This window comes from Mercurialis annua, linkage group LG1-X (assembly GCF_937616625.2).
Source record: "Mercurialis annua linkage group LG1-X, ddMerAnnu1.2, whole genome shotgun sequence".
Lineage (NCBI taxonomy): Eukaryota > Viridiplantae > Streptophyta > Magnoliopsida > Malpighiales > Euphorbiaceae > Mercurialis > Mercurialis annua.
Genome location: NC_065570.1, coordinates 62,421,952 through 62,444,710, shown reverse-complemented (window position 1 = coordinate 62,444,710; position 22,759 = coordinate 62,421,952). Strand labels below are relative to the sequence as shown.

At 34.4% G+C, this 22,759-nt stretch overlaps 4 protein-coding genes across 8 annotated transcripts; 2 read left to right on the top strand and 2 right to left on the bottom strand.

The window, feature by feature from the left end:
• Positions 1-1,211: 1,211 nt before the first annotated feature.
• Positions 1,212-6,089, top strand: LOC126665268 (pentatricopeptide repeat-containing protein At2g27610). 3 transcript variants are annotated; one of them, XR_008789902.1, is made up of 3 exons: positions 1,212-4,141; positions 4,859-5,277; positions 5,773-6,089. XR_008789902.1 is itself a non-coding variant. In XM_056104298.1 (1 exon), exon 1 carries the CDS (start codon positions 1,358-1,360, stop codon positions 3,956-3,958), a length of 2,601 nt encoding a protein of 866 aa, XP_055960273.1. In that variant the 5' UTR covers positions 1,212-1,357; the 3' UTR covers positions 3,959-4,390. The 3 variants fall into 3 exon arrangements, 1 of the variants encoding a protein (XP_055960273.1); XR_008789903.1 differs by lacking the exon at positions 4,859-5,277; XM_056104298.1 differs by lacking the exons at positions 4,859-5,277; positions 5,773-6,089 and having other exon boundaries at positions 1,212-4,390.
• Positions 4,701-9,554, bottom strand: LOC126665269 (subtilisin-like serine-protease S). The gene is made up of 10 exons (XM_050358014.2): positions 9,449-9,554; positions 9,167-9,264; positions 8,786-8,944; positions 8,596-8,707; positions 7,457-7,994; positions 7,033-7,127; positions 6,704-6,943; positions 6,235-6,349; positions 5,755-5,959; positions 4,701-5,340 (listed from the first exon to the last, which is right to left on the bottom strand). The coding sequence occupies exons 1-10, from the start codon at positions 9,523-9,525 to the stop codon at positions 4,793-4,795; spliced, it is 2,187 nt and encodes a 728-aa protein (XP_050213971.2). The 5' UTR covers positions 9,526-9,554; the 3' UTR covers positions 4,701-4,792.
• Positions 9,555-11,100: 1,546 nt separating this feature from the next.
• On the bottom strand, positions 11,101-16,793 carry LOC126662677 (protein SUPPRESSOR OF K(+) TRANSPORT GROWTH DEFECT 1). Of its 2 annotated transcripts, XM_050356367.2 has the most exons (9): positions 16,161-16,793; positions 14,704-14,809; positions 14,280-14,478; positions 13,614-13,682; positions 13,452-13,526; positions 13,258-13,356; positions 12,979-13,134; positions 12,087-12,242; positions 11,101-11,330 (listed from the first exon to the last, which is right to left on the bottom strand). In XM_050356367.2, exons 1-8 carry the CDS (start codon positions 16,624-16,626, stop codon positions 12,117-12,119), a joined length of 1,296 nt encoding a protein of 431 aa, XP_050212324.1. In that variant the 5' UTR covers positions 16,627-16,793; the 3' UTR covers positions 11,101-11,330; positions 12,087-12,116. The 2 variants fall into 2 exon arrangements, with proteins under 2 accessions (XP_050212324.1, XP_050212323.1); XM_050356366.2 differs by lacking the exon at positions 11,101-11,330 and having other exon boundaries at positions 11,903-12,242; positions 16,161-16,792.
• A 1,041-nt stretch (positions 16,794-17,834) lies between these two features.
• On the top strand, positions 17,835-20,938 carry LOC126666231 (uncharacterized). 2 transcript variants are annotated; one of them, XM_050359237.2, is made up of 6 exons: positions 17,835-18,130; positions 18,306-18,412; positions 19,069-19,242; positions 19,330-19,552; positions 20,360-20,478; positions 20,569-20,938. In XM_050359237.2, the coding sequence occupies exons 1-6, from the start codon at positions 17,927-17,929 to the stop codon at positions 20,768-20,770; spliced, it is 1,029 nt and encodes a 342-aa protein (XP_050215194.1). In that variant the 5' UTR covers positions 17,835-17,926; the 3' UTR covers positions 20,771-20,938. The 2 variants fall into 2 exon arrangements, with proteins under 2 accessions (XP_050215194.1, XP_050215193.1); XM_050359236.2 differs by having other exon boundaries at positions 17,837-18,130; positions 19,069-19,552.
• The last annotated feature ends 1,821 nt before the right edge of the window (positions 20,939-22,759 follow it).

Genomic DNA, 22,759 nt, shown 5'->3' with positions numbered 1-22,759 from the left:
TAAAATTAAAATTAAAAGCTGTACAAGAGAAAAAGTAAGAGAAAAGAATCTAGAATTCAAAAAATTTAGTTATAGTTAAATTTTTAAAACCGAACATTTGCTCATCCTAACTGTAACCATTAATGAAAACCCTAAACCTCTCTTTTCTCTCAAAACAAACCCTAGCCGTCTAGACTTTTTTTATTGTTTCTTCTCCGGCAGCCGTCAATGGTTTGATTTTGCTGTTGACGGTAGCCATCCCTTTATATATGTTAATTTAATTTTATAAATATAATAAATAGCCAATTCTTTTCCATTTTTTCTTGATGGATTAAGATTTATCAACGAAGCGCAATTCAATTACCAAGAAGCGGAGATAAATTGAAGATCATCAACAACAAAATGAAATCGTTTATGAGCTATATTAGGTTTATTTATTTTCCATTGTTTTGTTTTTTTCTGAATGTTTTATTTTGTCCTTTCTTTGTGAAAGGTTTGTTGTCCTTCCTCTGCGGAAGGTTTGCTGTCTCTTTTTTATGAAGGAGTTATCAAGTGGTGGTTGAATCGGATGATGTGAGTTTGCGGGTGATGGGTGATGGATGAAGTTTGATCGAAGATTGATTGAAAACTGCACTTAATTAGCGAAACAGTTAATAATTTATTTTTATTTTCGTAAGTAAGATCTGCGAATCAGACAGCATGTTGTCTGTTCCATGTCAGGTCATCGGGTTTCGTTTTCGAATTATCCCGAATTTCTTACAAATGTAACTGTTTCATATTCAATTTAATGAGATTTGATGAATTAAAAAAAAAAAAAAAAAAAAAAAAAAAGAGAAAAGAATCTGATTTGGCAAAAAAGGTAAATAAGAAATAGAATAGGTTAAAATGAGAGGCAAAATGTTTGTAATTTTATTAATACTAATGGGGATTTTGATTTAATTTTTGTTCCGATTATTATATTTAATTTGTATTTTTTATTATTTCATATTTTATTTTCAGATTAGAGTATTTGAAAGACTATATATTTATTTATTATTATATGACTTTAATATTTGTATTTTAATTTTATTCTTTAATGAATTTACTCTTGTTAAAAAAAGAAAAAAAAACATTTGTGCGATAAATACTAATGAATTTTTATTAATTTACAACATTATTAAATTTTCTTTTTTGAGAGAAATATCATAGAATTTTTTTTTTTTGAGAGGAATATTATTGAATTTTTATATTATACTCTTATCAATGAAATTCACTGACCATTCAGTTAAAATTCCAAAACTTGACTGCTTGTTTTTTCTTTTTGCAATCTTTCAGTCTAAAGAAAGCAGTTAAATGTTGCTATTCATTGCTCAATATATTAGCTTGAGGAATAAAGATTATGACTTTCAGAACATATACAAAACCCCAAGCAAAACCCTTGTTCAAAACTATCAAAGCCCAGTTCACACAATCTCATGCTGCTACTTTAAACCTGGAAGAATGTTTATTAGAACCTAAATGCTCACTTGCACATAACCTGTTCGATAGAAGTCCTCAACAAGACCTTGTACACTGCAATTACTTGCTTTTCGAGTATTCTCGTAGTAATTCTCACCATGAAGTTGTCAATCTTTTTGCGGATATTCATCGCACGGGGGTTCTCATTGACGGGTCTACCCTTTCATGTGTTCTAAAAGCTTGTGCAAGCTTGTTTGACAAGATGATTGGGATTCAGGTGCATGATTACTGTGTAAAATCTGGTTTTTTGGAGGATGTTAGTGTAGGCACTTCTCTTGTTGACATGTATATGAAGAATGAGAGTGTTGAAGAGGGAAGAGAAGTTTTTGATGAAATGGAAATGAGGAATGTTGTGTCATGGACCTCATTGCTTGCTGGTTATGCTCACAATGGATTGAATATGGAAGCATTGGAGTGTTTCTTTAAAATGCAAGCAGAGGGTATTAAGCCTAACCCGTTTACATTTGCTACTGTTCTTGGAGTTTTGGCAGATGATAAAGCTATGGCTGACCAGGGAATTCAAATTCACACCATGATCATTAAATATGGGTTTGAGGCAACTGTATCTGTTTGCAATTCTTTGATTAACATGTACTCAAAGTCGGGGGTGGTTAGAAATGCAAAGACTGTTTTTGACAGTATGGTCGCCAGGGATTCTGTCAGTTGGAATAGTATGGTTTCTGGCTATGTAGTCAATGGACTTTATTTGGAAGCTGTTGAGATGTTTTACCATCTGAGACTTGCTGATGTTAAGTTCTCGAATTTTGTTTTTGCCTCTGTTATCAAGTCGTGTGCTAATATTAAGGAATTGGGGTTTGCTAGGCAACTTCATACTCAGGTCATAAAGAGTGGGTTTGAATTCGATCATAATGTTACTGTAGCGTTGATGACAGCTTACAGTAAAAGCAGGGAGATGGATGATGCTTTCAAGATATTTTCTACGATGCATGGAACTCGAAATGTGGTGTCGTGGACAGCAATGATTAATGGGTATTTGCAGAATGGTTCATCAGAGCAAGCTGTTACGGTATTTCAAGAAATGAACAGGGACGGTGTTAGACCAAATGATTATACTTATTCTACTATCCTTGCAGCACAACCAGTTGTGTCTCCTTTAGAAGTTCACGCACAAATCATCAAAAGTGATTATCAGAAATCGGCTTCAGTCGGAACTGCACTTTTAGATGCTTATGTCAAGCTACGAAACCTTGATGAAGCATTAAAAGTTTTTAAAAGTATAGATGAGAAAGACATTGTGGCATGGTCAGCAATGGTTGGTGGATTTGCTCAAATAGGAAACACTGAAGAAGCTGTTAAGATATTCAACCAAATGGCTAAGGAGGGGATTGAACCTAATGAGTATACATTCTCTAGTATCATAAATGCGTGTGCTTCCCCTACTGCATCCGTAGAACAAGGAAAACAGTTCCATGCCTGGTCAATTAAGTCTAGATTTAATGATGCTTTATGTGTGAGCAGTGCACTTGTAACCTTGTATTCAAAAAGAGGGGATATCGAGAGTGCATATGAAGTTTTCAAGAGGCAAGGAATGAGAGATATAGTTTCGTGGAACTCGATGGTCTCCGGATATGCACAACACGGGCACGGAAGGAGGGCGCTTGAGGTATTTAAGGAGATGCAAAAGCAAAACATGGAAATGGATGGTGTAACATTCATTGGTGTAATTTCTGCTTGCACACATGCTGGACTAGTGGATGAAGGTCAAAAATATTTTGATATCATGGTGAAAGATCACCACATTAAGCCAACAACGGAGCATTATTCTTGTATGGTTGATCTATATAGCCGAGCTGGAATGCTCGGAAAAGCCACAGAGATCATCAACATAATGCCATTTCCTGCAGATGCAACTGTGTGGCGAACTCTCTTGGCTGCTTCTCGTGTTTACCGCAATCTAGAACTGGGGAAGCTTGCCGCGGAGAATCTCATATCACTCCAACCACAACACTCGGCTGCGTATGTCTTGCTATCGAATATATATGCTGCAGCAGGAAATTGGCAAGAAAGAGCTAAGGTAAGGAAATTGATGAATGACAGGAAAGTGAAAAAAGAGGCTGGGTACAGCTGGATTGAGGTGAAAACGACGACCTATTCGTTTTTAGCTGGAGATGTTTCGCATCCAATGTCGGGTGAAATTTATGCAAAACTTGCAGAACTAAGCAGCCGACTGAAGGATGCTGGTTATCAACCTGATACCAATTATGTGCTTCAGGATGTTGAGGAAGAACACAAGGAAACTATTCTTTCTCAACATAGTGAGAGGCTGGCTATTGCTTTCGGATTGATTGCCACATCTGCAGGAACTCCTCTGCAGATTGTGAAGAATCTGAGAGTCTGTGGAGATTGCCATACTGTTATTAAGTTAATATCAATGATGGAAGATAGGTGTATTGTAGTCAGAGATTCAAATCGCTTCCATCACTTTAAGGGAGGTTCGTGCTCTTGTGGCGATTATTGGTGAGAGCTCCTCGGGTTAGTCTGTTTAGAATGAAATCTTTGGTGATATTATTAGGACATCAGGATCATCTTCAGGATAAGGTCCCACATCACAATTATTTGCTGCAGGAAGTTTCACTTCCAAAAGGAATAAGGTTACATCAAATGTAAAGACACTAGGTGAGGCTGGCAGCATCCGCAGACCAATGTAAGAATAAATACTAACTTAACCTTTAGCTCAATTTTTGGTTATTTACTAAAATCAAATCTCAGGAACCTTGTAAGAATAGAATTTTACAGAAACATAAACATTAAATTTGATTGATAGGAGCAGAAAGGAACCAAAGGAAATTTTTTGTATTAGTATATTCCTTCATTCATAATTTTGGTTATTTACTAAGATCCCCCTTTGTAGGGGAAGGATGAACTGTTATTGTAGACGATTTGGAAAATATAATTTGAGGGCATATATGGTTAGGTTCTATTTTCTTAAGGCGCGGTTTTGGGGCAATCTAAGCCTGAGCAGTCCCCACCTGCTATCAGTTTTCGATCAGTTCTCCGAAGAAAAAAAAACAGATCTTTTCTTAGTTTCCTCTTGTAAACAATTTTGTACTAATTTCTTTCAATGAAGGAAAATATTTGTATTACATTCCTTCATTTGTTTTCAGTTTCCTTCCTCTTGTAAACAATTTTTTGATATCTTTTCAGTCAAGGTTTAGTACCTTTAGAAGCTTTGTATTACATCTACTTGAGTAAGGAATAGGGTCGAGTAAAATTTGGAATTGATCGTTTTTCTATAGATTCCATCAGAGATTTGTGTATGTAGCATCAATATGAGCTTAATTAATCCCTTTGTTTTCTACAAAGAAACAACATTAAGTCCAATAGGACTCCTAACCCTATGAACACCATTGCTCCATGTCAGTGCCCCGAATACGAAGCTTCCGTTACTTGTCTTGATCGGTGTGAAGTCGATCCTGAAAGACATCTTTTGTCCTGTCTTTGTAAAGTTGAGTATGGCAGGTGTAACTGTAACTTCAACACCGCTGGGATGATCTATTTTAGCAGAGTAAACAGATGGTCCTTTATCGTAATAAGTGACTGTTCGATGGACAGACACGCTTCCCTGCATTTTCGACACACCAATGGAAGGGTAGTTAAAATCATAGGATTTAGTGTCAGGTTTTTGGCAATAAGTTGGTTGTCCTGTCAGGTTTTTCAATTGTGCAGGGCTTGCACCTGTACTGCAAAGAAAATTGATAACATCGTAGGAATCGAAGTCGTAAATCAGTCCCGGATTCAGCGCTGCTGTCGGATTTACATGTCCGGACCCGTAGTCAAAAGGTGTAGCTTCTGTATTATAAGGATCTCTTGCAATCAGTTTTCCAGTATTATCTATTGCTGTAGCTGCAACAATGAATCGAAGTGAAAGATAATGTTACATTATAGAACTGGAAAAATTTGGGCTAAATATTTTTGCGGCTACTAAACTCATAACTTTTTTACAAAACGGTTACCGAACTATGAAATTTGTAACAACAGGTCACCCATGTATTCCAGACCAAATTTTGTTGATGTGGACACCAATTTGTGATGTGGACAAGGCAAAAAGGTACTACCAGGCTGCAAGCCAAAAACTGTTTTATGAAAAAGTTATAGTTGGGTAACGTTTTGTAATCTTTTATAATTTGATAACTGTTTTGTAACTTTCTAATACTTGGTATTCATTTTGGAAAAAAAATTCGGTAACCGCAAAAGTACTTAACCTGGGAAAATTCTGATAGGTCTATTTTTCAGAATTAGAAAACTAGATAACTTAACCTGTTGTCATTATTGCAGACATAATTGCTGCTGGACTCCAAGAAGGTCTGTAAGATTTTAAGATTGCAGCAATTGCTGCAATGTGTGGGCAAGACATTGAAGTCCCAGAGAGTATGTTATAATTGACTGATCTGTGTCCTGTTACATCAGTTGCTAGCGGAGACCATGCTGCCAAAATATTCAAACCTGGTGCTGTAATATCAGGCTGCAATATGAGTTCAAAAGGTCAGACAACAGCTGTAACTTTTCTTTTTTGTATCTAGAGGTGTGCAAAAGCCAAACCAAATAACCGAAACGAACCTAAAATATAAGATTGGTTAGGTCATTGATAAAAATGGTTTGGTTTAATTGGCGTTCTTACAAATATTCGGTTTCAGTTTTCAGTTTGGTTTGGTCAATTTACGAAACCGAATTAACCGAAAGGCCGAACAAATAACAAAGATAATTCAAGTTTTAATAAAGAAAAGAGATGTAACTTACTTTAATGATATCCGGGGTTATGATATTTGGTCCTTGGGAAGAAAAACCAGCCATTTTTGGTGCAGGCTTAGTGTTCAGGACTGTTATGGTTGGAGCTATCCTCCCAACCGGATACCTGTAGTGAAATGCACTTTTGGTGAGATGAATAAAGTTGATCTGATCGGCTAAAGTTCAATTAGTATTACCTATGCAGCACGGAAACAGAATTGTTGAAACGAGAAATAGCGAAATAGAAAACGGTGAAATGAAATTTTTACAAGAATAAATTATAAATATATCATTGTGGAGTTTTAAAGATGTTTTCGGAAACAGAAATGAAATATCAAAACATAGGACTTGAGAAGTTTCCGTGCAACAAAGAATACTAGATTTGCTGTATGAGCTGTGGGAGGGTATGGAATTCGAACCTCATTTCTCAAAAAAAGTTGAAGAAATCGTAGTCATGGCAGGAAAAAGATATAAAACTCACTTGTCAGTCTTCATATATGCAAGAAGCTGTTGTGCTTCTTCTTGACCAATTAAAGTGGTCGGAATCACAAACTGGAAGCCAACTTCTTTGGCCAATTGATCAATCAGAATCATTCCGCCACCGCCACCTTGCTGTATAGTTAACGCCTTCTCTGATCGAATATCTCTAACTTCCTCAATAGTGCACACCACAATCTTCCCCTTAATCTTGCTATAGTTCAGAGTATTATTCTTGCAAAAACTGATAGACAAAAAGTTAAGAACCAATATTGTTTAAATAATCCTTTGATTCAAGAATTTAGAATTATATTATATAGAGAGAAATTATACCTTGCATTCATTGCAGAAACTCCAGGTGCTGCTGCTTCATTTCCAGCAATTAAACCATATGAAGTTTCCATCTTTAGAGGGTTTAAAGAGAAACCCTGAAAAGATAAAATTTGGTTTTTCTTTCAAAACCTAATGAACTGAAATTTCAAGGAATTTAAATTTTTCAAACCGAACTAGTTGCTTCCGTCATTTTTTATTGGGTTTGGTTTGCACTAAAACTTAACTAATTCTTTTATATTCAAAACCGAACCGAGAAACCAAAATTATTTTATAATATCAAACCAAATAGAATCGAATTTGTCGATTTACTTTGGTTATTCATTTTGGTTTGATACATTAAAAATGTCAGGACTTGATAAGTGTTTGTGCAGCATAGCTGAACATAGCAGGTTTAAGATTGCATTGGTGAATAAAAAAAACTCACCTTAAGGACTTGTGAGTTTCCAAGATAAACATTAGAGTGGAATTGTCTATCTAGAGAACTCGCAGCAACAGTGAGAATCCAAGGAGCAACATTAGTTGCAGTCCCCGGAAAAATCGAGTTTCCGGCAGAGCAAGCAACAACCACTCCTTTCCTGAAACCATGGAAAGCTCCAATAGAAATAGCATTTTCAAAATAAACAGGTTGAGGAGGATTAGGCCCAAGAGAAATTGATAAAATATCAACTCCATCATCAATTGCATCATCCATTGCTGAAAGAACATCAGCATCGCTACATAGATTGAACCAGCAAGCCTTGTAAATGGCCAGTCTCGCGTTTGGTGCACCGCCTTTTGCCGTTCCGATCGCCATGCCTGATAGGCTAGCGTTAGGGACCATGTTTCCTCCTATAGTTGATGCAGTGTGTGTTCCGTGGCCGTCGCTGTCTCGAGCTGATCGGAAGAAAGTTCCTCCAAAAGCTTCAAGATTTCCGCTTTCTGCTTCAAATCCTTTGGAATAGTATCGTGCTCCGACGATTTTTCTGCAAGCACAATTCTTGAATCGTGATTTTCTTGTAATACAATCTTAATTTCGAGCAAAAGGTAGGTGGTGCGGAAAAAGAAAGGTTGAAATGTGAAAATCGATACCACAATATGTTACACAAAAACTTATCAAAGTCCTATGTTTTAGTATTTTGTTTCCATTTTTGGAAAGTTTATGAAACTGCAAAATTTTATATTTATAACATACTCATAAAAAAATGTTATTTTGCGGGTTTTCGGTTTTGGAGGTTCGTTTCATTACAACAAAGTTTAAGTTTTCCATTCAGGTTTTAGAAGTAGGAAGTTTCTGTTTTGAAACACTAAACTACAGGAATATTGATTGAAGTAATTTTTTACAGTATTTTAAAAATGGAACCTGCAGGCGGCAGCCAAACAGGCGTAACTACCAGTTCACCATTAATCACTTGATGTAAACAATAAATGAGGGCCAGTTTTTACAGTTCAAACGGCTCAATAGTTTACCAATCCGTATGGTTTTTCGGTTTTTAAGTGGTTGAATTATATTTTAACTTTAAGAGGAATCGAAACGGATTAACTGGTTTTTATGCATATACTTGTACTGTAAGAAATGATTGGTACCGGTTGCAATTAGCCAATGTAAAATTTTCACCAGCAACACATGTTCCCTTGAATTTCATGGGAACAGATCCTAGGCCTCTGTCACTGAAACTCTCAGACTCAGGCCAAACTCCTGCAATGAACTTCAACTGTTAGAATAGAATGATAAAAATGAAGCAAGAAACCTTAAAAATCAAGCATGCATCATTACCGGTGTCGATGACACCGACAATAATGTTCGATGTCAGAGAGGTCTTAGGCAGTTGGTTATTATGTTCATATAAAGAGTCCACTCCAAGAAATTCCCAAGAATGTGTTGTATGGATTTGATTCATCCTACTCTCAAACACAGAAACCACTGAATCGCTTTCTGCAGCACGGAATGAAATGAGTTAAAGCAACTATAGGAAGGTACGGTACGGGGAAACAAGATGGATATGAATACGGCGAAACAGTGTTATTTAAAGATTTTTTATGTTAAAAATGGAAAATCGTGTCAGAAGTGCTAAATTTCTGACATATTTTTAAAACGGAAAACATTGACTAGGTATATCTTTTTTGGTCTTAATATGAAATTTCTTATCAGTATTACCTGCAAGTTCCTGAGCTTGCTTTTGTGTAAGCATAGCTGAAAAGCCTCTAAAGTTTTTAGTATAATGGTGAAGTGCTACACTTTTCGCTTCTTCGAAACTGAAAATTAGAACGAAACATTAGCAACAATTTCAATATATTAGGCTTGCCATGTAGCACGGAAACATAAATGCTAAAATGTAAAATTTCAAAACAAAAAAGGGTCAAAATAATATTCTTTACAAGAATAAATTTAAGTTTTAAAATTTCAGAAGCGTTTTTATTCCGGAAACATAATGCTTGCCTTCCGGTTACTGAAGCAAGAATATGACGGTTAGCTTTGACGACAGATTCTGAAGTGGGATGAGAGTGTTCTCCCATGTAAACAATGTAATGCTGCAATTTTGACAGGATGCAAAATATTGCTGTTAGACTTTTTGTTTGAGATAAACAGAATAAATTTACTATCATAATTATGATCTTGTTGATATTGAGCATCTATACATAACCAGAATTTTGATAGCTATAGCATTGTTATTCAATTAATAAGCATTTAGAGGTGTGCAAAAAACAAACCAAATTGAATAATCAAACTGGACCGACAAATTCGGTTAGTATGATATTATAAAAAAAAATCATTTCATTTTCAGTTCAAATCAAACCAAACAAAAAAATAAACCGTACTAACTGATTTGATTCGGTTTAAAATGAATGCACACCCCTAAGCACAAGCACGAACGAAACTAATAATTGAACCGAACCAAAAAATTCAGTTTGGTTCAGTTTGATATTATAGAAAAAAGGTCAGTTCAGTTTTTATTCAAAACCGAAATAACTGATTTGGTTCGGTTTGATCATCGATGTATCCACCTTCTTATTGACGCTGGCTCCATGTACTAATGCAAATGTAGTTAGGAAGAGGAGATTAAGTATATGATATGATCTCATAATTAGCAGCAGCAAGAATGACAATGACAGAGAGTAGCTATGAAATACTGCAATGTTTGTAGACATCTGCTTTTATAGCCATAATCAAGAATTTAAAATCATTAAGAGCCGGCTTGATTCTTTATTAATTTAATATGTTGCATTTTTGTGGTTGCATATTTGCATTCTTTATAATTATATACCTTTCTGCAATGTTTATGATGATTAACGATAGAGTTAAAGCTGGAATCTGAAACTAATTTAATGCACTCAATATTTATTCGGCCAAGCGGACCAGAAAATCTAAATCTTTTCGATTTGTTATTAGCTTAACCAAAGTTTTTAAATTCCAATTACAAACGATTTTAGCTTATTCGCTCCAATTGGACAATGATTATAAAAATTTAAAGCTTTGATTAAAATTACAATTAGTCAAAAAGAAATCCATGAATTTCATGTCAGCATGATTTTTTTCGGCGACATGGAGACCGCGTGTGATTGGACACACACACTCTATTAAAATGATTAAATGGTTAGCTAAAAACGTTGGGAACATTTAAATTTGGACTAAAATTGCAAAGTTCTAAAAAAATTATTAGAGTTGAAAAAAAAATTAAAGAAAAGAATTTTGCAGTACATTAGATTTATTTATTGACGGAATTAAAAGGCAAAATGGACGGTTGTTTTAATAGTCAGCCTTTGATTTTTTTTCTCTCTCTTCCGCCATTGTGTTTCACTCAAATTATCTCATCTCGTTTGTGATATTTTTTTTTCTCTCTCTTCCGCCATTGTGTTTCACTCAAATTATCTCATCTCGTTTGTAGTTCCTATCACTTGCTATTTTTTTCTTCCCTCGCTCCGCGGCCGCCTTCTCCATTTTCTGTTCAATTTTTAATTCCGCCATTGATTATATTAAATTCACCTCTTTGGTCTCATCATGATTCATGACTAGAAGAATTCACCAACTTAACTAAAGGCAACATCTAATTGAAGTCCTCTCGGCAGGCTTCTATTAGCAACATTTTCAGAGAGGCGAAAATAAATTTGATCCTATGGTATTGGAAATATATAGTTGTATGGTATATGAAGTACAAAATAAATGCCTTTCTATTTCTTGGGCATGTGCCATTTGCCATTTGCCAGGAGATGACTACAAAGGCATGAAAACCTACCGACAAACTTTTGATTAGATATTTCAATCCATGACTTGGTCCCAGACAGCTTCCAAAGGCATCTTCACTTCTAGATTGTTTATATTTCTGCAACGAATCATAGATGTTATTATAAGAGTTGACTTTGCGCAACTTGCCTTAGAGATTTACAAGTTGAATCAAGCATAATCATAGTTACAGATATGCCTTCATCCTTTTCTAATAAACTGTTACATAACCTCAATTCACATATAGGCCAAGCCAACTAGCCATCTATTCCAAATTGACTCAAAAAACACTCGATATTAATCGAGTCAAACTTGAGTTTGGCCAACTTGAGCTCGAACATCAAAATATTCAGCTCGATAGACTCACGAGCCTAGTCAAGCTTTCATCAATTCACCTTTTCATCTTTTATAAATATATATATTTACAAGAATATCCTTATTTTTATACTAAAATACTATAATTTTCAGATTTTTCATGTAGATAATAGAATTGAGGCAAGTTCAACTGGAAACTCAATTATTCTATCGAGCTCGAACTTCAAATGATGCATGCGCCACCTACTACCATCCCTCCCCTAGACAATCTTAAACTTTTTTTATGAACATGTAATTTGATCGTATCTACAAAAGATCTCAGGCAACACCATTAAGAAAACTTGGGGATAGAAAAACTAGTCTTCAATTTCTGCAATGACATTTCTAAGAACTCATTTTTACACAATTTCAAACAAGTAATTAAATACGTATCCAACTTCCGTTTTACCAGCTCAATACAAAAGGGAAAGTCAAGTCAGTTTCCCTTTTTGATGAAGTAAATAAATCATTGGATAATACAAATCACAGCAGTTGAACTCACGGGTGAGAGTTGAACGTATCACGATATTGATTAACCTTCTTCCCCAAATTCCTTTGTGAATCTCTCGTGAACATCCAGATCAGATTTGCTCACTGTTGGTCTCTGTCTTGCAAGGACCTTATCAAAATCTGATTTTGTGATTGGTGGAGGAAGAATCTGCCAATAGACCAACCAGAAAAAATAAGAGTTTATTCATATTTAAAATAACCACGTAGGGGTATAACCAAGTTGAACCACTCAGGATTGACTCGAAAAATATTAGAAATCAACTCGATTAATATTGAGTCAAGCTCGAGTTCGAGCTACCGGAATTAATTATCGAGTCGAGTTCGAACTTTCAAATATTCGACTCAATAAGCTCGTGACCCTAATCGAGCTTTAGTCAATTACTTTAATTTTATATTAGAATTTAATTTTTAAATATTTATACAGACACGTGAATGAGTCGAGTCAAGCTCGAATCCTAAATATCCAACGAGTTCGGGCTCCTAAAATAAAGCTCGATCCCACTCCAGTCGAGTTTCGAGCTTTAGATTTTAGAGTCGAGTTGCAAGCTTTAGATTTTCAAGTCGAGTTTCAAGCATTAGATTTTAAAGTCGAGTTTCGAGCTTTAGATTTTAAAGTCGGGTTTCAAGCTTTAGATTTTAAAGTCGGGTTTCAAGCTTTAGATTTTAAAGTCGAGTTTCAAGCTTTAGATTTTAGAGTCGAGTTTCAAGCTTTAGATTTTAGAGTCGAGTTTCAAGCTTTAGATTTTAGAGTCGAGTTTCAAGCTTTAGATTTAGGACTTGAGTCAAACTCAAGCTTGCCAGTGTTTCGACTCGATTCTACGTTACCCCTAGGTGAGCTTGGATTAAATGTAGATGTTGTGCTGAAGATATATTTTCCCCTTTACCTTGGCAGCAAGCCCTTGTGCTGCTAGTTCCTGCATGGAAATTTGAACAGCACCGGGCTGCTTTGGTCCACATGGCACCCACATATCATTGGGAGTGTTGATAAAAAACATGGCATCCTGAGTCTTACGAACTGGCTCAAAGAGGACATCCTTCACCTGTCAAGTTCAAAAATAAAAGTCAAAATGGTTAAGGCAACCATGCTTAAAAAACTTAAAATTATTATTTTCTTTTAATATTGAAAAAATTGATAAACAGAAAGTGTCATGCATCATGCTTACAGAAACAGATATATCCGAACCCGAAAAGCCTTCTGACTTGCGAGCTAAGCTTTCAAAATCACTTTCAGTCAAGTTGTGAGGAGTATCTCCAAGATGCACCTATTTGAATCTTTTGAAGCTCAATAAAATAGCATAAAGTTGGTGGCATAGCCCAAATGCATGGAAAAAAAAAATTAAAAAAGAAAGGCTACTACTTTGAACATATGCTGCCGAGCCTTCAGATCTGGTAGAGGAATGTATATACGCTTGTCAAAACGTCTCCTGATTGCCTGTTATTACTATCAATTAGCAACGGTACCCAATATGACATCGATTGAGAATTAAATGACAGAACCACCTTTTGATAGTGCCCTTACCTGATCTAGGGCATATGGTGTGTTTGTTGCTGCAAGAATTAGAACTTTCTGGTCATTGTTCCCTACACCCTAAATACAAGGAAAATAGAGGCCCAAAGCCAAATTTTCATTACAATTTTTTGAAGCAAATGCAACAACTTGAACTGAAAGTTAGACAACACTAAAATTAATACGACTTAAAGCTCAAAGTTTCAAATCCACTTGACCAAGTAGAAGCCAAAACATGAAAACTAGAAACACATCACAAGAACCAACATTCAATAAAAGGAGAACTGAAGCTCAGGAACTTTACATATTATAACAACGCAACAGTCGCAAGCAATCTGCATTAGATTGAACTATAAAAAAAAGGGGTTCTGCAATTTCTTTTCTTTCTAAAAGTACAGTACCCCAACACCTTGTTAAAGAGTGATTTACGGATTATCTAAAATGATTAGTTAATAGCCATCTAGCACCACTTCTATCTTACTAAAAACAATTCATCCAAAAGCAGAGGTGTGACATCCCTGATGCATATGCACAACCATTGCAAAAATTCCCAACCTCAATCTATTAAACATATAGAGGAAGCTTAAATAAACCACAGATAAATAATAAGCATTTTTGTTAGCATATTATAGCTAATGTATGATATTCTTTTACCACGAAAGTACCAACAAACTATACCTGCATCTGTACAAGAAGTTCTGTTTTTATACGTCTTGAAGCTTCACTCTCATTGCCTTCTCCTCGTGTGCCACACAAGGAATCTATTTCATCAACAAAAATAATTGACGGCTGACTTTCGCGCGCCATCTGGAAAAGATTTGATACAAGCTTTTCACTTTCGCCCATCCACTTTGAAACCAAGTCTGAGGATGAGATACTGTTGGGAAAAAGTATAAGAATTAAAATTCAGAAATATGTAAAAAAATTTAATAACAAAAAGGACTTCACTCTGAAAAATGATGTATGCACAGAGAAAAGCAGAATATATTCAAAATAGAAAAGATGCCAGGATTGAGATTTGATAAAAAAAAAAGAGCATCTGTTTGTAGTATGATATTATAGCAGCTAAATTAGAAACTTCTGTTGTGATGAAAATATTCACCTGAAAAAAGTAGAGTCTGCTTCAGTTGCAACTGCCTTGGCTAAGTAAGATTTCCCTGTTCCAGGTGGTCCATACAAAAGAAAAGCCCGCCATGGTTGTCTCTTGCCTAAAGTAGAGCAAATGGGGGATTCATCAGTTTTAACATAACAAATCCAGGCAAGAATGTACTAAAAATTGCCCTTACAATATTAAATGGTTTCAAGAAATAAAAGAGCCACCCAAATGACATAAAAGAATATAAAACTACAGCAATGACTAATATGAGAGATCGCCTTTATGCTTTTAATCTAACCCTCATATCTGGCAAGGAAAAAACATGGCGAACCCAATTACTCAGATGACAGAATGGAGCCACCATAACCTTCTACTATCTCAACGGGAAAAAGTGCCAAGACACGCCAAACATGATACATTCATGAACTTTTCGTGAAAATAGATATGCAATTGTAACGTAAACTAGCAACATTCACCAGCTATGGAGACTGGAGAGCATGAAGAAAAGTGCCTCCATATGCAAACATCATAATCCACAAAATATATAGGTCAGTATCTTTTACCCTTGTTCAAAGTTGATTATAATATTGTTAACCACTTGGAAATATACATCAATATAAATTCTGGTGCAGCTAGAAATGCCAAAACACCAGAAACCAATAAAAATGTAAGTTAGTAGGTCCTAATCTCTAGAATATGATACATAGACCCCTTAAGCAGGAGGAAAAAAGTACTGTAAGTTCAGTCATACATTTAAGAAAAGAACTGCAGCATTGATGCCACTGCCACAAATAGGTGTTCTAACGATTAGACAGTACTAACCATAGTAAGAGCAAATTTAAGTAATACTAAAAATCATTGCAAGTGAAACAGGACTTTGTTAACTTCCTATAGACAAAAAGAATCTTATTGTTTTCCCTTGCTTCTAAGCCATATAAGCCCATGGAATAACACAAGAAGTGCAACCAAAATTAAGATGATCCAACATCAAAATGAAGCTATTTGTTTGATTACCAATGCATAGAACTATAGCTAAGAAAAATGCTCATTCTACTTAACAGCTAAAATATACAGAACTTCAATCAACCCAATGAAACAAAATGAAGAAAAAACAATGCAAGAACAATATAATAACTAGACATATTTCAAACTTCAACCTAAAATCAACACATGATACAGCTTAAAATCAATTTAAACCACTACCTAACGCCAATTTACTTCACATAACCAAATTCAAACTAAAAGTGAGCAAACAAAACCACAAAAACCACAAATCATTGGTAAAAAAATCAATCGAACCTACAAAGATATGCAATTAAAACATAAGAATTCCTAATCACACATCGAAATCCCTTCTAAACAATCTAAACCGATTAATTCATTCACTTCAAAAACCAACCCAAAGCTATAAATTATCAAGAAACCAGCAATCGAAAAATCTCACAAAACCCATAAAGAATCACCTGTAAAAAATTGAGGGAACTTAACAGGCAAAATAACAGCTTCCTGCAAAGACTGTTTAGCACTTTCAAGCCCCGCCACATCGTTCCACTTAACATTAGGCTTCTCTCTAATAATAGCAGAATTCAACCCAGCTCGCAATTTGGCTTGCTCTGGATCTTCCCCGTCATCCCCATCTTTCGGCTTAGTTTTGGGCTTCGTAGCAACAGCAGCATCCCCATTGGAAGCTGGACCGGGACCGCCTTCGTCGAGAACGGCACGGATCTCCTCCGCCCGACGGAGATATTCGGTGAACTTTTGAGTAATAGCTTCGCGAATCTTAGGGTTTTTTTCGTATTTTAAATGGGTTTTGAAGTATTCAAGAGCGTTCATGTATAATGGAAATGCTTTGGCATAATTACCAGCGTTGTCTTCTTGTACTGCTTGACGAACGTACTCAATCGCCTGCTCTTTGAAATTGCTGTACATTATTACTTATTTTTCTTGATCAATTGATACAAAATCGCATGTAAAGAAGAAGAAAAACAGATACAGTAGAAACCCTAATTTATTTTATTGAAGAAATTGAGATTTGAGAAAAAGGAAAAGAAAAAGGAAAATTATTAATTTGAGAGAATAAGAAAGATAGTTTAAAACAGGAAATAAATTGATGCAACAAAATGTTGATTAATTAGTTTTAATTTAAAAATCTTCAAAAATAAATAAATAAAAGTAAAGCAAGCCGTGTGAGGCGAGAAGAGGAAGGTTCCGATGATAATAGTTGATAGAATTTAGATTTAATTTTTGTATCCCTCTCAAAAAAAATAGAAGTAATTTTGTATAAGAAAATTAGTTATTATTTCTAAAAACAAATATCTAATTTCAATATAATATTGTTTAAATTGTAAAATTTCATTTTCTTAAATTGTTGTGAAGGTCAAGAAAATATTTTATGTTTGTATTATGTAAAATAATTATTTAGTAAGAGAATATTATGTAAATTTTGATACATTCTGTTGCACGAAAAATTTGTGCATGTTAAATATGTATAGTAAATTCTTTCAAAAAAAGTATATATATATAGTAATTAATTTCAAGAAAAATTTATTGTTGATTTTTTGAAACATATTTGTAAATTTATGTTTGTTTAAAAATAAATAATATAAAATTGAACTACTTATTCTTTTTCCTTATGCCATTGTATTTTTCTTTTGATAAGATTTATATTAATAGAATCATTGAAATACATCTAAATCAACAGTTAAAATAATCAAAAATTAAAATAAACTGAACAATTAATTTCATGTTAGTGTGTTCTTGCTAACTCTTCTTTTTTATCATATATTATTGCTAACTCTCAATTCACATAATATCACTAAAAATGAACCAAACTTCTCGCGAGCAGCTCGACGTCCAGCTCGTTAAAACATGTGAAAATTGATGATTTTTTGTGCATTTAAGCTTTCATTTATTTAAACGAGCTGAACATGAACATAGTGATGTTCGGCTCATTTACGTTCACGAACAACTTGTTTAATTGTTTCTGAATGAGCTCGATAAAGAGTTCACGAGGTGGTTCGTATAAAAACTCGATTCATTTATACACTAATATAATTTGCATTTTCACCTTACTTACATCTTTTTAATCTAAATTTAGGTCACCGCTAAATTGTTTTATATTTTGTAGTACTAGATTACTTATTTATTTGAGAGTGTACCTTAAAAATGGAGTGGTCTTATGAAAGACCTGGTTTGTTAAAGAAAGGCGGCCGGTAACAGGAAAAAAAGAATGGGAAAGAAGGAGAAGAAACAGAGGCATCAGCATCAACACAGAGAAGCTTCTTATTACTACAACACTCCTCAACAAGAAGATGATCGAGAACCAGAAGCTGATGATTTCGAAGAAGCAGCCGCAGAGGATGACATTAGTAATGCATCAAGCCCATCTAATGCCATTCCTTCAAAGTTTCTTCTTTACCAACAATCTGTACAGGTATCCAATTCATCAGTTATCAAATTGAAAACCCATCAGCCATTTTTGGTTCTTGGTGCTGCATTTGATTGCAGTTAAAATGTTTGTTCATAAAGGCCTCAACTTTCTTTTCCTTGTTGCTTTTATGATTGAAATCAGTAATGGGTTTGTTTGGTTCATTTGTACTGTATTGCAGTCTCCCAAAGGAGATATAAGCTATCTGCACAAGTTCTTTTTAATGTATGTTGGTGGAAGGTCACCTCTTCATTTCCAGGAGGATTTCTGTGGGACTGCTTTTTTGAGGTATATCACTTTGCTTCTCTCTTTTATCTCTATGCCAACTAGACATAATCTATGTTGCACGGAAACTTGTCGAATTCTACCATTCCGAGTTTTGTTTCTGTTTCCGAAAGGATTTTTAAACACCGGAACTATTTGTATAACCTATTCTCATTTGATATTTTGTTTCGCCGTTTTCCATTTCAGAGTTTCCGTGTTTTGTGTTGTTTAATTATGCTAAGCAAAACTCTATGCTAGTGTAGTAGCTTATATAGTTAACATTGAACCTTCGATTCTTTGTTTACTTTATCAACATTTTAAAAATGTGTGCTTTCTTTAATCTTAGATAGTTGTTATTTGTAAAGAAACTATCATTCTCTGGGGCTGGTCATACGTTAATTCTCGTTTGGAATGTCATTTGTTCTCTCATACCCACTTTGCATTTGCAGATTGGTTAAAATTGCGACAACAAAAACTCGGGCTATTTTTGCTTATATGTGCTGTTGAGCCACTATTTAGTTAACTTTGAAATGAATAAATGCTCCTCGGGTTAGGTTAGCTTAGCAGTTAGCATTGTCTTTTAGTTTGAGCACTGCTAAGAGCTGTATTTGAGGAGCTCTAACTTGCCTAGGTAAATTAAAGTTGTGTTCTAATACTTGAGATGCCTATGTTATTGGCAGTACGGAATGGTTACGTAGTGATCCAAGACGGACTGCTGTAGGAGTGGATTTGGACCTTGAGGCGCTAAATTGGTGTATGGAGAACAACATAAATAAAGTTGGAGCTGATGGATATTCCAGAATATCTCTCTTCCATGGAAATGTCTTGCAGCCTCATGAGGCCGAATTACTCAGGTTTGACCCCCAAGAATTGATAAACGTAAAACTGGGAGAGAGCAAAGACAGTCCCGAGAGTAATGCGCTTGATTCTGCTTCTGCCAGTAATAAGTGCTTGAAAGAAAACGTCCAGTTACCAGCTAGAGACATTGTGTGCGCCTTTAACTACAGCTGCTGTTGTCTCCATAGACGAGCAGATCTGGTTCTGTACTTCAAACATGTTCTTGATTCGTTGTCCAAAAGCGGTGGTATATTTGCAATGGATCTATATGGTGGATCATCATCAGAAGGCAAGCTAAGGCTACAGAGAAGATTTCCAAATTTTACGGTATAGTATTATTATTCTAGATACAATGGAAATTACAGTCTTATTGAGAGTTCACATGTACTTGTTCTGCATGCATCTCTTTTCTTACTTTCCGTCCATAAGATAGCAGATTCATATGGACAGAGGCATTTCCCATTTATTATTTTATGAATTATAAAAGGCTATGATGCATAGGAACATCCCGTATTTTATGTCTTGGCATTTCCTTTTCATTTCTAGAAACTCTTCTGAAACTCCGCAACTCTAAATTTATAAAATGTTCTTAAATGTCTTTTCTTGTTTAGTCATTTCACCGTTTCTTGTTTTAGCATCTCTCGTTTCATCATTTCCGTTTCGCAAGCATTTTGATTATTTTGGAGAACTCAAGTTGGCTGTGGGCATAATAGCATTACTGACGATTCTCTTAAAACTAGGGCAGCACGATTTTAAAAAAGTCAAAGGTCTCCTGTATTTCTGAAATGAATCAAACACTTTTAAGCACTGAAATCTTTTTTGTTAAAGGTTGATAGTCTTCTTGTTGATTTAAGTGTATGTTATGAAGTTCCATGTTCACTGGTCAGTACTCTCAAGTCTCAACTCCAAGTCTCATGCCGATTTGGTTTTTCTTGCTGTCCGAAAAGTGTCTGCAGTAGGTTAAAATATAAACTTTCAATGTTTTAGAAGTGTTTTCGAATATGTATGATTCAAGAAGTTTTCGGACAACATAGAGTGCAAAGAGTTAGATATATGCATTGCAAATTACAGATATTACTTCCTGAAAATTGTAAAGCTATTTCTGCTCTATCTAATTTCAAATGAAATTCACAGTATATTTGGGAACAAGCTGAATTTAACATAATTGAGCGCAAGACAAGGATAAGCCTCCACTTTAATCTTCCGAAACAGCAGAAAAAAATCCGCCATGCATTTTCGTATACCTGGAGGCTGTAAGTCATATATTTTCCAATTGCTCATTGTGTTTGAACATATATACAGCATTGTATTTTGGTCTGATAAATGAATGGCGGTGTATTTAGGTGGTCACTGCCAGAGATCAGAGACTGCTTAGAAGAAGCTGGGTTTAAATCCATTCACTTTTGGCTTCGGGAGATGCCGGACAGTGAAGAAAACAGGAACATCGAGGGATTCGGTGCTGGGCGAGACATAAAGTATGAGGAAGTTGAAACTTTTGAACAAGTTGATTCTTGGAATGCGTACATTGTGGCTGTTGCAAACTGAATTAATGACTCGAGTTGAGCTGCGTAAATTGCCACTCTCGGTAGAGGCGTAGAGCGGTAATAATGATATCGTGACCTGGAATGTGGAAAAACCGAACTGAAAAAACCAACGGAACCTATTGATCCAATCTGAAATTTGAAGTTTCTTATTGAACAAGTTGATTCTTAACCTAGTAAAGCTTACTTTTTCTCTTCTGAAAATTTTCAATCGGATAGAGAATAATATTTAACAATTTTAATTAATTATATCACATTATTGATAATGATGTGTTATGACAATATTGGCTTTATTTACAAATGATATGCTTGTAATTTGGACAAAAAATCAAAATAATCAATTGAATTAAATTAATTGTGCGATAGGTTTCATATTAATTAATATGAATTCAATTTTAAATTAAATTTATCCAACTAAAAAGAGTAAAATATTGGTCATTGATTTAATTGTTGTCCTAGCAGTCTTTTATTGAATGACTTAAGTACGATGAAGGAGAAATTATCAGATAAACTCAGTTTACCACGCCTATTATATTATGACACGTCATTAAAATAGTAGTATTATCATAATTTTGTTTATTATTTATTTACATTTTTGGATTGTAATTTTACAACAATGACATTATTTTAGTGACGTGTAATAATGTGATAGGTTTAGTCTACAAATTACGTGGTGCACTGAGTCTATTTAAAAATTTCTCTATCATGAAGATATTTGTGATTATATAATTTGTATTAGATAATGCAGCTGAATGTGACGTAATATGGCAAGACAAATTACAAAAAAGAAATTAATTAGAAATGAAAAACAAATAATTTGACCTCTTCATTAATTCATTCTTTTTTTTTTTTCAATGGCTGAAAAAAGAGGAGCCGTCGAGATCAAGTTTGAAGGAAGGAGCCAGAAACTAAAGCATTGGATTGGATAGTTGGATGTTGACCATCAAGCTAATTCATTTCTTTGCTTTAATCACAACCGTACATTCACTTTCATCTAAAAATAAATTAATTGTTCTTATTAATTAAGGAAACAAATAAACAAACAGTCCAAAAAGGCGTGTATACACCAATTGAAAACGTAGCTCAAACGGCTTCGAGAAGATTTTTTAACGAGTATTAGCTTACTTCGTCCAAAAGTTCTTGATTGTTATTTTATTTAATTTTTAATAATATTTTAAAGATCCTTTTAATTTTATTTTTAATCACATAAAAACAATTTCATTAATCAAACACCTGATCGATAAGCCATTATTATATAATACTATAAAATACTAGACTAACATAAAATCTTTCCAAACACAAAACAATTTCTACTGCTACCATATTAGTTTTCCTATTATATACAATTTTAAACAAACAATTCTCAATGATCAACAATAAACTAAAAATTATGAACAAAGTGTCAACGCGATCCCCCTAAATTTGTGACACGGGGTCATCTAACCCAATTTATACTTTTTTAACCAACTAACCCCAAAACTCTTCATTTTTTGATCAAATAACCCATAATTATATTTTTAAAATGCATAAAATACAAATCGGAGGTGAAGGATGCAAAAAAGTAATTAGATATTTCTCTAATTGTTACGATATAATTATCGTAAATCCATTTTTGAAATAAAAATAAAAAGTATGGGGTTATTTGATCTAAAAATGAAAAATTTTGGGATTAGTTGTTAAAAAAAATATAAATTGAGTTAGATGACTCCGTGTCACAAATTCAGAGACGCGTTGACTCTTTGTTTAAAAAATTATTACCGCCATTGCGATGTTTTTAGTACCCATCAGCCATACCATTACTAAACCTGCTGTTTAACTTGTCAAAACCACCAGTTCTCAAAAAAAAAAAAAAAAAAAAAAAAAAACTTGTCAAAACCACCGGCCATATTTACATAATAAACGTCCTTATAAGGTGGGATCTATTTTGGATCAATGCCCAAATATAAATTCTTTTTTTTTTTGTAATTTACAGTTTTATTTTTTTTGCTATTTT

What these genes read in the sequence shown, in the direction of transcription:
- LOC126666231 (XM_050359236.2), top strand. Translation starts at nt 17,927, where the DNA reads ATGGGAAAGAAGGAGAAGAAACAGAGGCATCAGCATCAACACAGAGAA. An exon ending in TTTACCAACAATCTGTACAG is followed by an intron (nt 18,131 to 18,305) that starts GTATCCAATTCA and finishes ACTGTATTGCAG; the next exon opens with TCTCCCAAAGGAGATATAAG. An exon ending in TGTGGGACTGCTTTTTTGAG is followed by an intron (nt 18,413 to 19,068) that starts GTATATCACTTT and finishes TGTTATTGGCAG; the next exon opens with TACGGAATGGTTACGTAGTG.
- LOC126665268 (XM_056104298.1), top strand. Translation starts at nt 1,358, where the DNA reads ATGACTTTCAGAACATATACAAAACCCCAAGCAAAACCCTTGTTCAAA.
- LOC126665269 (XM_050358014.2), bottom strand. Translation starts at nt 9,525, where the DNA reads ATGGGAGAACACTCTCATCCCACTTCAGAATCTGTCGTCAAAGCTAAC. An exon ending in GCAAGCTCAGGAACTTGCAG is followed by an intron (nt 8,945 to 9,166) that starts GTAATACTGATA and finishes TCCGTGCTGCAG; the next exon opens with AAAGCGATTCAGTGGTTTCT. An exon ending in TAACCCCGGATATCATTAAA is followed by an intron (nt 5,960 to 6,234) that starts GTAAGTTACATC and finishes CTCATATTGCAG; the next exon opens with CCTGATATTACAGCACCAGG.
- LOC126662677 (XM_050356367.2), bottom strand. Translation starts at nt 16,626, where the DNA reads ATGTACAGCAATTTCAAAGAGCAGGCGATTGAGTACGTTCGTCAAGCA. An exon ending in CACCATATGCCCTAGATCAG is followed by an intron (nt 13,527 to 13,613) that starts GTAAGGGCACTA and finishes TAGTAATAACAG; the next exon opens with GCAATCAGGAGACGTTTTGA. An exon ending in CTCGGCAGCATATGTTCAAA is followed by an intron (nt 13,357 to 13,451) that starts GTAGTAGCCTTT and finishes AGATTCAAATAG; the next exon opens with GTGCATCTTGGAGATACTCC.